Source organism: Cervus canadensis, chromosome 7 (assembly GCF_019320065.1).
Source record: "Cervus canadensis isolate Bull #8, Minnesota chromosome 7, ASM1932006v1, whole genome shotgun sequence".
In the NCBI taxonomy this organism is placed as follows: domain Eukaryota; kingdom Metazoa; phylum Chordata; class Mammalia; order Artiodactyla; family Cervidae; genus Cervus; species Cervus canadensis.
Window position 1 is genome coordinate 8,714,593 of NC_057392.1, and position 14,264 is coordinate 8,728,856.

The following is a 14,264-nucleotide window of genomic DNA, read 5'->3' on the forward strand; positions in this document are numbered from 1 at the left end:
TACTTATGAATTGTGTACTGTTGTTTTTGTCTGATTGCTAAGTCATGTCCGACTCTTTGCGACCCCATGGACAGTAGCCCGACAGGCTCCTCTGTCCATGGGATTTCCCAGATAAGAATACTGGAATGGGTTGCCATTTCCTTCTCCATGGGATCTTCCCAACTCAGGGATCAAACTTGTATCTTCTTTATTAGCAGATGGATTCTTTACCACTGAGCCAACAGGAAAACCTGTATGAATTATGCTACTATACCTCAAAACTAGGTTATTGGTCTGGGATGACATCAAGGCTCAAATTCTTGACCAAACACAACATAGTTTATTAAGTTGTTAGTTTTCATTCTTTCTGTTCAGTTTTCACCAGATGACCTAATCCTCACTTCTAAGCCGCTAAGGTTCTTCTGTGGAGCCCAAGAGTGGCAGAATGGGTAGCTGGGATGTGAGGAAGCCCTGTTCCTCATTTGGGTGATGCTCCACAGCACAAACACAAGCCCACAGGTGGAACCTAGAATATGGTCACAACACTTTGTCAGTGGAGCAAACCTTGGCAAGAGTAGTTATTAAAATCTTTTTCCTTCCACAACCTGTAACTTGTCATAGTAGGTAAGGAAGTCTAGTGTGGAAAATGAAAGAAATGGAGGAAGAACTAGGGGAATTAATGAAGCTAGAGGACGGAGAAGAAGAACAATAGATCACCACCCCAGCAACTGTTTGTTGATGTGCAGGTGCTGACTGGTCTCAGCCTACAACGCTCTGTGCAGAGCAGAGGGAGCAGTTCTAGCATGTACTTCTTCCCCTTGCCTCTAGCCAGTTTCAAGCTGGTTCCAGTCCCTATTCCTATCCTTGTGAGATCTTCACCAAGATCTATTAATAACTTTGGATGTCTGGGATAGGGAAAACATACATATTAGCAGGCCATACCTGCAATAAAGCTAAGGACCACAACAGCAGACTAGGATCAGCATAAATGGATAGAAGACAAGAATGACTGACTGCTTCTCTGCTCTAAAGGAAATTCCTACCATACTTAGTTCTAATGTGACACAAGAAAGACAATGTCCCAATATTTGCTACAACTTACTAGTGGGACAATAATGAAATGATCAAAGTTTTAACTAAATACCTGATAGAATATCATGACACTGCTTACCTGTATATAAAAGATAGTAAAGAAATTAAATTAACAAACCAAAAAACCCTTGATTTTTTTAAACTCAAAATACAAAATAGAACACAGTTTAAATGTTGATGTATATGTGGGTATATGCTATAAGTTTTGGAGAAGGAAACAGCAACCCACTTCAGTATGCCTGCCTGGAAAATCCCACATATACAGGAGCCTGGCAGGCCACAGTCCATGGGGTTGCAAGAGTTGGACATGACTGAGCAATTAAACTACCATCACCATGCTGGAAGTTTGAGTCAATGTGGTTAAATAAAGGTTTCAAATAGGAAATCAATCCAAAGTCTTTCCTGATCTAGCGAGCGAGCCACTGCTCCTACATACTTCAAGGTACATGCAACTTTGGCACTGACACCATACAGACTACTAATGATCACAAGTAAAAACCAACAGCAATTTATACCACAACCATATCCTAAAAAAAGAAAAAAAAAAAAAAAAGGAAAAGCAAGGTAGACTGTTTTTAAAAGCATTCTATAGGAAAAACAATTCCTCACAGCATTTTACTGATAAAATACGACTCTTGATCACAATATCTATCAAAGAAACAACAAAATATGTGGGCCTTTTTCCAGACCAAGACTCCAGAAACCAAAAATAAAATATAAAAATCTGGCCATAATTTTTAACATCTTACTTTGTAAGATACTGAGGTTAGTAGGTGAGCAATATTCTGAACTGCGCCATGGTTAAATAAAATTGTTTGATGATCTGGACCCTGTAGGAAAAGAGAAAACAGAAGAAGAAGAAGAATTAAGAAGAAGAATAATTCATTCCAATAATACATTTACTTAAATGGAGAAAACCACATTCACTGCAATGTAGAATTTTCAGTTCTACATTTGTATAAACCCATTCCCATTCCCAAGACTGTTTTTAGTCTTGTAAAGGGCTGTCACAGTTTACCTCTCATCCCAGTTCTCTAGAACAGCTCGCTGGCCCCTTACCTCTCCAGAATAAGGAAGGGGGCACAGAATATTCTGACATAGGCCCTCACATCATCACAGCAATAGAAGCACTCCAAATTCTGCATTTCGCTTGCACACCCTTATCCCCTATGCCCAAGGAGACAGTGTGGTCATTCTTACAACTTAAGACTGATGACTTAGTCAGAAGAAACTACTATCTAAAACTACTTAGCTGCAAGAGAAACTGGACCAGAGCCCAAGGTACCTCAACGTATCAGGGAGGTCTGAGCAGTGGATGGTGGGAAACAACACTCTGTAACTGGGAAGTAAATATGTTTTAGTTCTCTCTCATTTCTTTTAAAATTACCACTTCTTAGAGTCAGTAGGTGAAGAAATAGGAAAATTCAGGTATTTTATTCTTTACTGACTCTGTTTTCTACTAATCAATTTACCAAAGATCTTCAAAGTGACTAAAGGTTAACACAAGGCTTCAATTTTCCCAGTACTTAATTCATTTCTTTTATGTCCCACCCATCCACTCAAATAATGAAAAGCCAATTAAAGCCAAGACAAGGATGGTATTTCATGTTTATTATTATTTAAGAGATAAAAGTGTAGCATCAAAAAGGAGGCTATCTGTCTGGGTTCAACAGAAGAAACCAGTTCCGAGTGTAGAAAAAGAGCTCCCAGACCAGCTTCTCCAATTCACTGTTTAGCTAATAATGATCTTGCAGATGCTCATTCTTTCTTAGACCAAAATATCCATCATTTGAAGGGGGAAGATTAGTATTTTCTCACCTCTGAGTAGTAAAAGAGCCATATTCTATTTTATAGGCTCCTAAACATTTTACCTATTATTAAGAGTACTTTAAAAAAAGAAAAAACACAGCAATTTCTCTCTTAATTTCCACACATTTAAAAAATTGAAGTTTAATTGATCCTATACATTTTCTAACTTCTACTCTAATCGCCACATAATATTCCACAGTTTACTCATGCAAACCCCCACTACATATTTTAAGTAGCTTCTAATGTCTCACTATTATAAACAATGTTCTGTTGAATATTAGTAAAGCTGCATCTCAGTGCAGATCCTTAGGGTATGAGGACAAATTCCCAGAGTACAATTTCTTGATATTATTTATCAGTATATATCCATTCAGAACAGTACAAACTTGCTTTTATAATAACTGAAAATACTGACATTCCCAGGGCACAGGCTTGAAGTGTATTCTTTTCCTAGCTCATTCTCATCCACGCATCTGCAGTTATAATTACAGGGACTCCCTACTGGGTCCCTGCTACATGTGGGGCCCTGCTCTAAATGCTCTACTTGAATTGACTCATTTGAAACATGAGTCTCTGGCTTATTCATTATAAGGGTAGTGGTGGAGACTACGATGGGGAAGCCAAGGATAAGAAGGGTCTCCTAAGAATCTGATCCATTTTTTCTTATGTATTAATAAATTAATAAATACATAACTAGAATAAATTACAAAGATAAGCCTCAGTTAGCCTCGGCCTACAAATTTTAACCTGCTGACTCATATACAGGTAAAGGTAATGCTCAGCAGACAGCGACGTGAGCAGGGGGCTGCCTTTACCCCCTGCACTTCACTGCTCTCCCACTGTATTCAGCAAATCTGCTCCCGCTTTCAGGTGACCTAATACTAACAGATTATTTTATATTCTTCAAGACATTTTACATGTATACAAACAAATACCCAAGTATATTCTCTCCCCCATTTTAACACAAATGGTAAACTAATACTATATATTTATACATAAAAAATACTATATATAAATACCTGTATAGTTGCTAAGTTGTGTCTGACTCTTGTGACCCCATGGACTGTAGCCTGCCAGACTCCTCTGTCCATTGGATTTCCCAGGCAAGAAAACTGGAATGGTTGCCATTTCCTTCTCCAGGGGACCTTCTCAACCCAGAGATTGAACCCGTGATGCATGCATTGACAGGTGGATTCTTTACCACTGAGCCACCAGGGAGGCCCCATATAAATACTACATGTATACACATATAGTTAGACATTTAGATTGCTTGCAGTCTTGGAGTTATGTTTAGAAATTATGGTGAAACACAAAGCAATTCTCTGTACATAACTGTTCTCCATCACTTACAAGGTATTGTACCTTTTAATTCCTCACATTCTTTGTCCAAATTGCAGCAAATATGTTACAAAAGAACCTCTTTCTTCTCTCTGTGGTTGTAGACAGGATTGTGTAAAAACAATTACAATGAAGGAATTAGTGGCTTAGCCAACTAAAGAGGAGGAACTATTGTTCTATTCTTATTAAGTCTCTCTTGAATCTCTCCAAATCAATCTGCATGAACCTGGAGTTAGTAAAGCAGTCTCCTCAGGGTAGGAAGTACATAAGCCCTTATGTTCCTAAACTAAACTCCAAACAATTGGTCTAAAAATTTGAATAACTGCTTAGGAAGTGGCAATAATTTAGCAGTTAGGATTTCAATCAATATTATTACTAGCCTTCTTTTGCTTCTTAATAAATCAAGGAGAGAATTTCAAAACTTTAATGATGATTAGCTTAGAGCACAAATGTTTTAGAAACCTCTTTCTTTATCTCCCCTGCCCAAAGTATGTAAATTTATTTCATATTGCTACTAGTATATGCAAATTTGTAGATCAGTCTTAAAATGCTATTGCAAATTTTACTTGGGGCTTGTACGTAAACAATACAAAAATAAAAATTTTTTATAATTAATGACAATACAGAGATCATCAGATCAGTTGTTTTCAAAGACACATGTTGTTAGTTATCAGTAGGGAAATCAATATTGTATTTTGATTTTTCACTATTGTCACTGTTACATGGGTTTATACATGCTACGTTTCCTGAAGTCTAGTTATATTTAACTACTTAAACTGATGGATAATCCTGAACAGAGCTGGCAAATGCTACTTATTAGGCTAAGAGAAAGCTGAGTTCTGTCAGTGGCATGAGGGTGCTTGTAAATTATAAAAATGTCTTGCATACAGGGTACTTGCTGCAGCACTGGCTGCACAAGACTGGAAACAAGCTAAATGCCCAACAGTAGAAAAAAAGTTGAATAAATTATTGTACATACAAAAAAAAAAAATTTTTTCCTGGAGAAGGAAATGGCAACCCACTCCAGTATTCTTGCCTGGAGAATCCCACAGATGGAGGAGCCTGGTAGGCTATAGTCCATGGGATTGCAAAGTCAGACACAACTGAGCGACTTCACTTTCACTTTCATACAATAAAATACTATTCATCTCTTTTTAAAAAAGAAAGAGGAAGCTCCTTATGTACTGATATGGAATATCCCTCAAAACGTTAAGTAAAAAATGCAAGGTACAGAACAGTATGTATGGTCTGTACTATTTGTGTCAAAAAAAAAAAAAAAGAGGGGAAATTATATACATAGGGCTGCTTATATGTGTATAGATTAGCTCCAAGAGGACATACCAAGAAGGCACAGCTCCTGAGGGCATACAAGTGTTTACATTATAGAGAACAGTTATCCTGGTTCTTACTTTACAGCAGTGTGAGAAGATCTGACAGATGTACTCCTGGGTGTAGCGGGACCTGCTAAGCAGTGCCATGAGGTGTGGTATCACCGTGGCATCCTGGAGTGAAAGGGAAGAAGAGCAGAGCAACAGGGAACTCAGACTTGGTGAGTGTCTTTAACACTGATTTCCAAGGACAGATACACATGTAAGCCTCTTATCTTAATGACAGTAAATCAAGTCTAAGGAACACAGCAACACAAAAGCAACACGTAATCAAAACTGTCTAGGCAAAGGACAAGGAAAGGGGCTTCAATTTTCATGCTTGATAATAAAATACAAGAACAGGAAATTCTCAATTTCTCTCCCATAAACATCCCCACAATAAAACAAAATCATTTCAATAAGACTTGACATAATCTATTCCAAAACCAAAATGTGACATAATTAATAAGATAAATACTTACTACATAGCTTATAAGGAGGAATTATTGTATTAAAATAAAAGTTGACAATTTTGAAGTCTGAGATATTATGGTAAGTATCAGTAACAGATTAACACTTCTAATAACTGTAGTGAGCTAATTTCAGTCTTCACAAGACAAGACAGTTTATATAATAGCAGCTTCTCACTTACAGCCCACTCTCTGCCTACTATTGACACTTCACAACACACATGATGGTACAGAAGAAAGAAGAATCCACCCAATCTGCCTCAGGGCTTTCCAAAAATCTCCTCTTTCATGATTTAAACACTGAGAAGATATTGGGCCAAACCACAGGTGGAGAAGGAGACTTAGCTCGTGTGCCCTAGTCAGTGCTGTCCTAAGTCCTACAGCAATGCTTCTCAGATATGAACGTGCATTGCATATATGTTCTCAGGGGATACTGTGTATGTATAGATTGCTTCTGTAGGTTTGAAGCAGGACTTATGATTTGGCATTCTATCAAACTCCCAACTAATGGTTGATGTTGCTGGTCCACAGACCACACAAAAGACAACAGAGGGCGAGGAAGGAAACTTAAAAGAATACCACTGTTGGGATAAACAAGGTTTGGGGTTTCCCTCAGTACGAAAAGAATGCCCAAGATACATAAAAGCTAAGTAGGAAAATAGTAGGCTATTTTTGTAGAAGATGTCTACAAATAGAATCTTTTCCCCTTGCTTGTTATAACCCTGTGTTGTCATAAGCAGTTTAAACACAAAATGAGGGAATTTCCTGGCAGTCCAGCGGTTATGACTCAGGGCGTTCACTACTGTGGGCCCAAGGTTCAATCCCTAGCCAGGGAACTAAGATACTGCAAGCTGCTGTGTTACATATCTGCAGTTTCTGGTTGATCGAACAAGGCAAAGAACAGTTACATAATCTCTCCAAAGTCACTCATCTGATAAACAATTTCAAACTAGACATTCTGCCCTCTTCAACAGGATTGTGTGCTCATTAGTTTAGTGCCTGAGTTGCTATGGCAGCTGGTCTCTATACAATCCTACCCACAGATGTCAGTTAGTTACACTGAAATACTACTCTCTGTCATTATCCCACCCAACATTTTTCAGAGTCTCCATGGTCTCTGAGGCAAAAAATTGTTTCATAATTTAGGTATCCTATGAAAGTCCCTTAAGTCCCTTTCTCTTAATTTTTCTTGCAAAAAGAAGTTAACTTGGTATATAACAGCATTCTCCAAATTATGCACCAAAATCCATTAGTGGATCATGAAATCAATTTAGAGAGAGAGAAGGAACGAGCTGAATCAATTTACCAGGGTCAATTCCTTCCCCATTAATGGGCTGAGGGTTAGGGAAAAATTTCTAGGGTAAAGAATATGAGTGATTGCCTTAATTTCTTTGTAAAAATGACAATTGGAAATCCTTAAGTAAACAGACTGATATTCAGATGGAGAGTTCTATATAGAATGCTGTGAGAATGCTTCCTCAATTTATAAGTACTTACGGTAAACCAGTGGTTCTCAAAGAGTGGTCCATGGACCAGCAGCATCTCAGTTACTGGGAAACTTGTTAGAAATGCATATTCTCAGGCCCCTTACCACACTGATTGAATCATAAACTCTGGAGGTAGGGTCCAGGATTCTGTGTTTAATAAGCTCTCCAGGTAATTTTGGTGCATGCTCAAGTTTGAGAACCACTGTAGTAAATGGTCTATGGATTTATGAGGCATGGCTTCCCAAAGAATGTTACACAAATCCTTGAGGTATAAAATCGAGATGCTTCATAATTTAGAGGCTTCCTGCTGTGTGAGATGACCCACAAGCCTCATTTACAGACCTTAGGTATCATTACAGGCCAGAGGAGCAAGTGTCTAATGTAGGAAAAACAAACTCTGGAGGCACGTGACATGTCCCTCTCTCTCTGTTTGCTTTGCCTGTGCCTCTTGACTACTTATATTCTTGAAGTATTTCTAGAACATGACCCTGGACAAGATCTCTAATACATATGTGTCCACTTTGAAACTATGATTCTGCATCTCAGCTCAGAGAATCACAACCAGCATTTTTTAAAATGAAAAAGGATAGAATCCAAGTCAGAAGGCACCACATTTATGCGACTGTTTTGTGAAGACTATCTCAAGATACTCCCACCACCACTCTGCGTCCCCACCTCCCACCCCCCACACACAGTGTGGCAGTGGAAAATATAATTCTTACTGTGAATTGCGGATAAGAGAATTTGAAAAATACTAGCCTTGATAATTTTATTAAGAAAGCCCCAGATGAGCAACAGATAAAAATACACCCTAATAATCCCTGAAGTTTTTGAAAACCAATGAATGACTCCGAAGATCTTTAGATTCTCTCACATGTATTCTCTGATTCTAGTCTGGTAAGTAAGCCTCTAACAAGTGCTTCTGGTTCACCTCTCCAGCTGAAATGAACAATGATTCCCTTCCTGCATTAAACTATTCTGTCCACTGTCCTGCATATTCTCTTTTTCAAAGATGTGTCCTAGAAGAGCTTCTTTTCTCTACACTTCTTGAAATCTTATCCATTATTCAAGACCAGGTCAAATTCTACCTTCTCTATAAAGACTCCTCTACCAGATTTAACCTATAGTGAGTGCATTACATGTGTTTCCTTTATGTATACATATTAAGAAATTAAGAAGGGTGTTTACAAAACAAAAAACAACAAAAAACCCCAGCTTATAAATTTCTCAAGGTCTGAGACTATCTTTCACTGCTTTACAAAGCCTAGAACATTTGATATTTGCAAATTAGCAATTCAAATACCCCCTGAGACTTTTCTATAACACAGTTATCACAGCTAAGATCAGTTATGAGATGCTAAGTAAATCAGAAGTATGCTGTTAGTAAAAATGTAACTTGATGACTGAAAAACACCTAAAACTCACTGTATACAGTAGTTCCTCTGGAGTGACGGGACTGGTGAAGATGGTGCGCAGGCATCGGAGGCAAGCTTCAATGAACTTCAGGTCTGGGGACAGTAGTCCTGTTAAGAGAAAACAGATTTGAGACTCATGCTTTCAACTCATATTTAAAACGCTGCAAACTGATTCTACTTTTTACCTGTATAAAAATGACTTCCTTACATACCTTGCAGTAAGGCAGGGATAATATGGCAATCTAGTAGAGACTTAACATTGTTTTCAGTACCCATAGCAAGACTTCCCAATACCACTGCACATTCAGTTTTCAATTCTGTGCTTGAGGTTTCTTGCTGAAGCAAGTACAATAATCTAAAAAGAAAGAACTTGATAAACAGAAGAGACTAAAAAACTTAAAAGTAAACATTAGCTAAAAGTAATGCTACAGAAAAAGGCTACCAATACATCCCACACACTGAAAATATGGTAGGTGAGTTTACAGGCTGCTAGGAAATGGTCATATCTTTATATAAGCTGTTAATTTAATAAAGGAATATCAGCAGTGGGGAGAAATAAAAGAGATTTTCTTCTTTTTGAACAACAGAATTATCATATAATCTTAGTGTATCAGAACTTCGAATCTGAGAATTGCCCACAAGCGATGTCTGTGGAAACAGCCAGCACAACAGTCCACATTATCTGCCACTCCAAGATATGAAGACTCCCAAAGCCAAGTGCTGGTGGATCTTAAAGACTCTGAATATCCACTACTAAAGTTCAGAGATCACAGAGGTCTAGCCTTGAGGGAATACTCAAGAGTCCTGGTACAGCTATTCAAACAAGGGAAGTTCTCTTCTTTCTCTAGTTCTCCTATTTGGAGCATCAAAAGATCCTATCTCTATTCTAGGCTAGCCTGTCAAAAAACTACTCCCCAAATTCCAATTGTCTACAACATATGACTATCTCCTTCATGTTCTAAGGTACATCCGTCATGCTCCCTAAAGCGTATTTATATATACCGAGCACTAGTCCCCTAAGAAAGGCTGCTGACAGCCTTACAGTTACCAATGGTTGATTATAATAAAAACAACAAAACCATTAATAATCCTACATTAAAGGACAGAAAAGAAAAAAGAGAAGAGAGAAGACCAAAACATTTAAAAATTCTGAACGAAAAGTTTATAACTGCACATAAAACTTAGTTCTGGGTAGCAAAGGCAAAGAAGCAGTTACACAATTGTCACTGTCTGCCAAAAAGAAGCTTAACAGTTTCATTAGAAGACATGAAACTTTCTATGTTAACTTAAAAGCCAGCAAATTCTAAAACTAGAAAAGCAGGGGTTAAAAAAAAATTTTTTTTTTTTAAATTTCAAAAGAGGTTTTGAGAATCCTAAGAAATTATTATCCAATCATATAAAAGTTGCCAGAGCTCTGAGGAGACAGGGAAGAATCAGGTCGGTGTACACTGCTTATCTACCCAACGTGTCCTTTTATGGCAGGGTCAATAATCTTCCGAAAGATCTAAAAAGTATTCATATATTTGCTTCATATTCCACTCCCTGGTACCTTAATTTTTTTTAAAGAGATGCTTCATATACTTCAAAGCATTTATTTAAAAAAAAAAGTAGGACAGACAATACAGAAAAAAGATGGGTCTTATGATTGAGAATGAGAACACATTTGAAACTTCATATGAATAGCAGAAAAGGGGATGATAGCAAACTTACCTTGGAACAGCTCCTAAAACAATGAGGTTGGCTTTCTGCTTGTTGTTTCCAATTACAGCATTTTTCATGTCTCTGAATTCAAGGAAAAGAGAAAAGGGTAAGATGTGTTGAGATATTAATTTATCTTTATTTTACAGCATCTAGGATTGTCAAGTACAGATGTCAGTGACAAAGTAAAACCCTGATGCTTCTCCACGTGGAGTGCTAAAGAGAAGGGACAGAGACGGGGCTGTGTAAACCTGGGGCTATGAAACAGGAGAGCAGCAGTGGAGGGGGGGTGAGAGATAGCTTGTGTATCAGCAAAAGACTTTCTTTTTTTTATTTGTTTGTTTCTGTATTCTTTTAATTTTATTATTATTTTTTCATTTATTTTTATTAGTTGGAGGCTAATTACTTTACAATATTGTAGTGGTTTTTGCCATACATTGACATGAATCAGCCATGGATTTACATGTGTTCCCCATCCTGAACCCCCCTCCCACCTCCCTCCCCATCCCTTCCCTCTGGGTCATCCTAGTGCACCAGCCCTGAGAACTTGTCTCATGCATCCAACCTGGACTGGTGCTCTGTTTCACACTAGATAATATACATGTTTCGATGCGATTCTCTCAGATCATCAATACAAAGAAAGCTGAGTTCTTCAAAAAAAGGCCACCAATCCTTTGAATAAAAAGAAATACAGGCCATCTTCTCATGCATAGCTCTGGGAGTAGGCAGTAAAAGCAGCCAGCCCAAGGAATGGACCTGACCTTGTTTCAGGGACCATGATTTTACTTTCCTCTTTTTCTGACTTCCCTGGACTGAATATTTCTGTGATTCCATTTTATCTCCTTTATTTTCTGACTAGCTGTACCTCTTTGGGTTTTGTTTTGCTGTTTTGTAGCTATAGATCTACAATTTACAATATGTACCTTTTAACTTATCACAGTCTTCAAGGGATAGTGTCCTACTTCATGTGAACTATAAGAGCCTTGCAAACATACTTCCATCTTCCCATTCATTCTTTGACCTGTTATTATACATTTTTAAACTAGTTAGAAACAACATGATATATTGTACTATTTTTTTTGGCTGCATCATGAGGTTTGTGGGATTGTAGTTTCCCCACCAGGGACTGGACCCATGACCCCTGCATTCCAGTCCTAACCACTGGACAGCCAGGGAATTCTTTATATTGTACAATTTTTGCTTAAACAGTCACTTATCTTTTAAGGAGATTTAAAAACACAAAAACATCTTTTATTTACATTTTAAAGATATTTATTTATTTGGCTGCACCAGGTCTTGGTTGTGGCATGTGAGATCAAGTTCCCTGAATAGGTATTGAACCCCAGCCCCCTGCATTAGGAGCACAGTGTCTTAGCTACTGGACCACGAGGGAAGTCCCAGAAAATATCTTTTATATTTTCCATTTATTCACCAGTATTTTTAACTCTTGCTACATTCAGATCTCCATTTCTCTGGGAGTGAAACTCTTTTCCACAATAAGAGTATCTCTATCAATGACCAGTTGGTTCACAAACATATTTATTCTCAAAGGACAGGCAGAGAAAAAATAAATAGCTCAAAATAAGCCCAGTACTTGGAGAAGGAAATGGCAACCCACTCCAGTATTGCTGCCTAGAGAATCCTATAGATGCAGGAGCCTGATGGGCTGCTGTCCACAGGGTTGCACAGAGTTGGACATGACTGCAGCGACTTAGCATGCATGCATTGGAGAAGGAAATGGCAACCCACTCCAGTATTCCTGCCTGGAGAATCCCAGGGACAGGGGAGCCTGGTGGGCTGCCGTCTATGGGGTCACACACAGTCAGACACAACTGAAGCGACTTAGCAGTAGCAGCAGCAAACCCAGTATTACTAAAATGTTTAATTAAAAAAAAACCAACAAGGTAATTGGTCAGTAGTGCTATCTTAATATAAAAACACTATGGTTCTCAAACCTTCTTCTTCTTGTGGAAGAAGGCATCAGAGCCTCCCAGGGACGTTTCAGAAGTTTATGAAGATGTCTGGAAATTTCTGGCCATAGTTTTAAAACAGAAAGCAGTTTTTGCACAATCTTCAAGAAAACTGGACTTTTCAGTATTGTACCTACCTTGTAAATAAAAGGGAGATTAAACTTTTTATCAAAAGTTACTTCATTTTGGAAAATCAAATAAGTGGCACTCATGGTAGATGGGGTCAGCAATACCATACCAGTATTAGTCCACAGTTTCAGCTCTTGCTTTCATACCTCATTAAGTTTTCTAACATAATCATGTTTAAGCACTAACATATTGAAACATTATAAGTTATCTTTCTTTCATATGCCAAAATACATCCCCCTAGTTACTTGCTGAGCATCTCTCCTGAGTTCTCGTTTAGGTGGCAGAGCTCTACAACATATAGAAAGTTTTTGTCAACCATTAAAGTTATACTCCTAAAAAAGTCTTGTAATTGACAAACTATGATCTTATAGAAAAACAGGATAGAAAACCAGGGGGTAGGGTTGGGGGAGTGGGGGTGGAGAGGGAGTTATTAAAATCAATGACTTAATGTTATTGTCAGCTTGTGTTTCCAATACCAACCAATTTCATCAGCATTAAAAACCTTGGTAATGATAATACCCCTCTCCTTAACTATCTTTTTTGATTATTACAGGAAAGTGCTGTTACGATGTGGTGGTCTGCTGAAAGTTGATCCTCCCCATAAGGTTTTGAATAGCATTTTCACAAGTCTTGAGCCAAACATTGTACTTGTTAGGCTTCTTCCTTCAGCTCAGTGCTTGAGGGCCTTCTCTCCCTCTCTCTCTCTCTAAATATCCCTCAGATCTTCCATATGGTTTATAGTGGATAAGCAGGAGTATTTTGTTTGTTTGTTTGCTCATGAAGACTAAATTGAATGAAGCTTACTAGGGTTTTAACCGAGCTCTGATATATGATTTTAAAATTCATGTGATATCGAAGCTTCACTGAGCAAAACACAGTCAATGAGAGCCTGTACATCTAGGCTCCTACCTCCTTATAGATGCTTGCTGTTTTCTTAGAGATTTACTTCCCAACTGTCAGTTTATAGACTCTAACCTAGCAGTCTGTCATTTTCTTTCTTCTTCCCTTCTCTTAATGTGTTCTGCCTATACTAACGCAGCACATTCATTCATCCAGTAGCTTACTGAAAGTTTACTTTTGCCAGGTGCCATTCTAGAGGCTCTCTATTATGGAATTTCTAGTTCTAACATTTTCCCAGATTTCTCCCCATTCTTCCTAAACTGAGCAGAAATGAGTGTCCCTAACCTTATAAATACAACCCAAATGTCTAAAACCATGCCAGAGTAAATGTTTTTATAGACAAAAGCAAACAAAACTCCTCCAAAACCAATTTTCCAATTTCCTTACTAGTTTGCAAAATGGACATGAAGGAGGCAGCTGGTAATTATAGGGTAACTGCAGACTAAAGAGAACACAATTAATAAAATGTGCCAATGGGGCTTCTCTGGTGGTCCAGTGGTTGAGACTCCGCCGACCAATACAGCAGACATGGGTTCGATCCCTGGTCTGGGAAGATCCCACATGCCATGGGGCAACCAAGCCCATGTGCCACAACTACTGAGCCTGCATG

At 38.2% G+C, this 14,264-nt stretch overlaps 1 protein-coding gene across 7 annotated transcripts in view; it reads right to left on the reverse strand.

Moving 5' to 3' along the window:
- Positions 1-14,264, reverse strand: part of ARMC8 (armadillo repeat containing 8) — a 103,772-nt gene that overhangs the window by 54,434 nt on the left and 35,074 nt on the right. For 6 of the 7 annotated variants that reach the window (XM_043474307.1, XM_043474301.1, XM_043474304.1 and 3 more), the window contains 5 exons: positions 10,668-10,739; positions 9,170-9,312; positions 8,968-9,065; positions 5,628-5,720; positions 1,821-1,901 (listed from right to left, as the gene is read on the reverse strand). In XM_043474307.1, the coding sequence (XP_043330242.1) occupies positions 1,821-1,901; positions 5,628-5,720; positions 8,968-9,065; positions 9,170-9,312; positions 10,668-10,739 (487 nt within the window). Of the gene's footprint in view, positions 1-1,820; positions 1,902-5,627; positions 5,721-8,967; positions 9,066-9,169; positions 9,313-10,667; positions 10,740-11,578; positions 11,774-14,264 lie in introns of those variants that run through there. The other variant, XM_043474305.1, reaches the window with a different exon arrangement.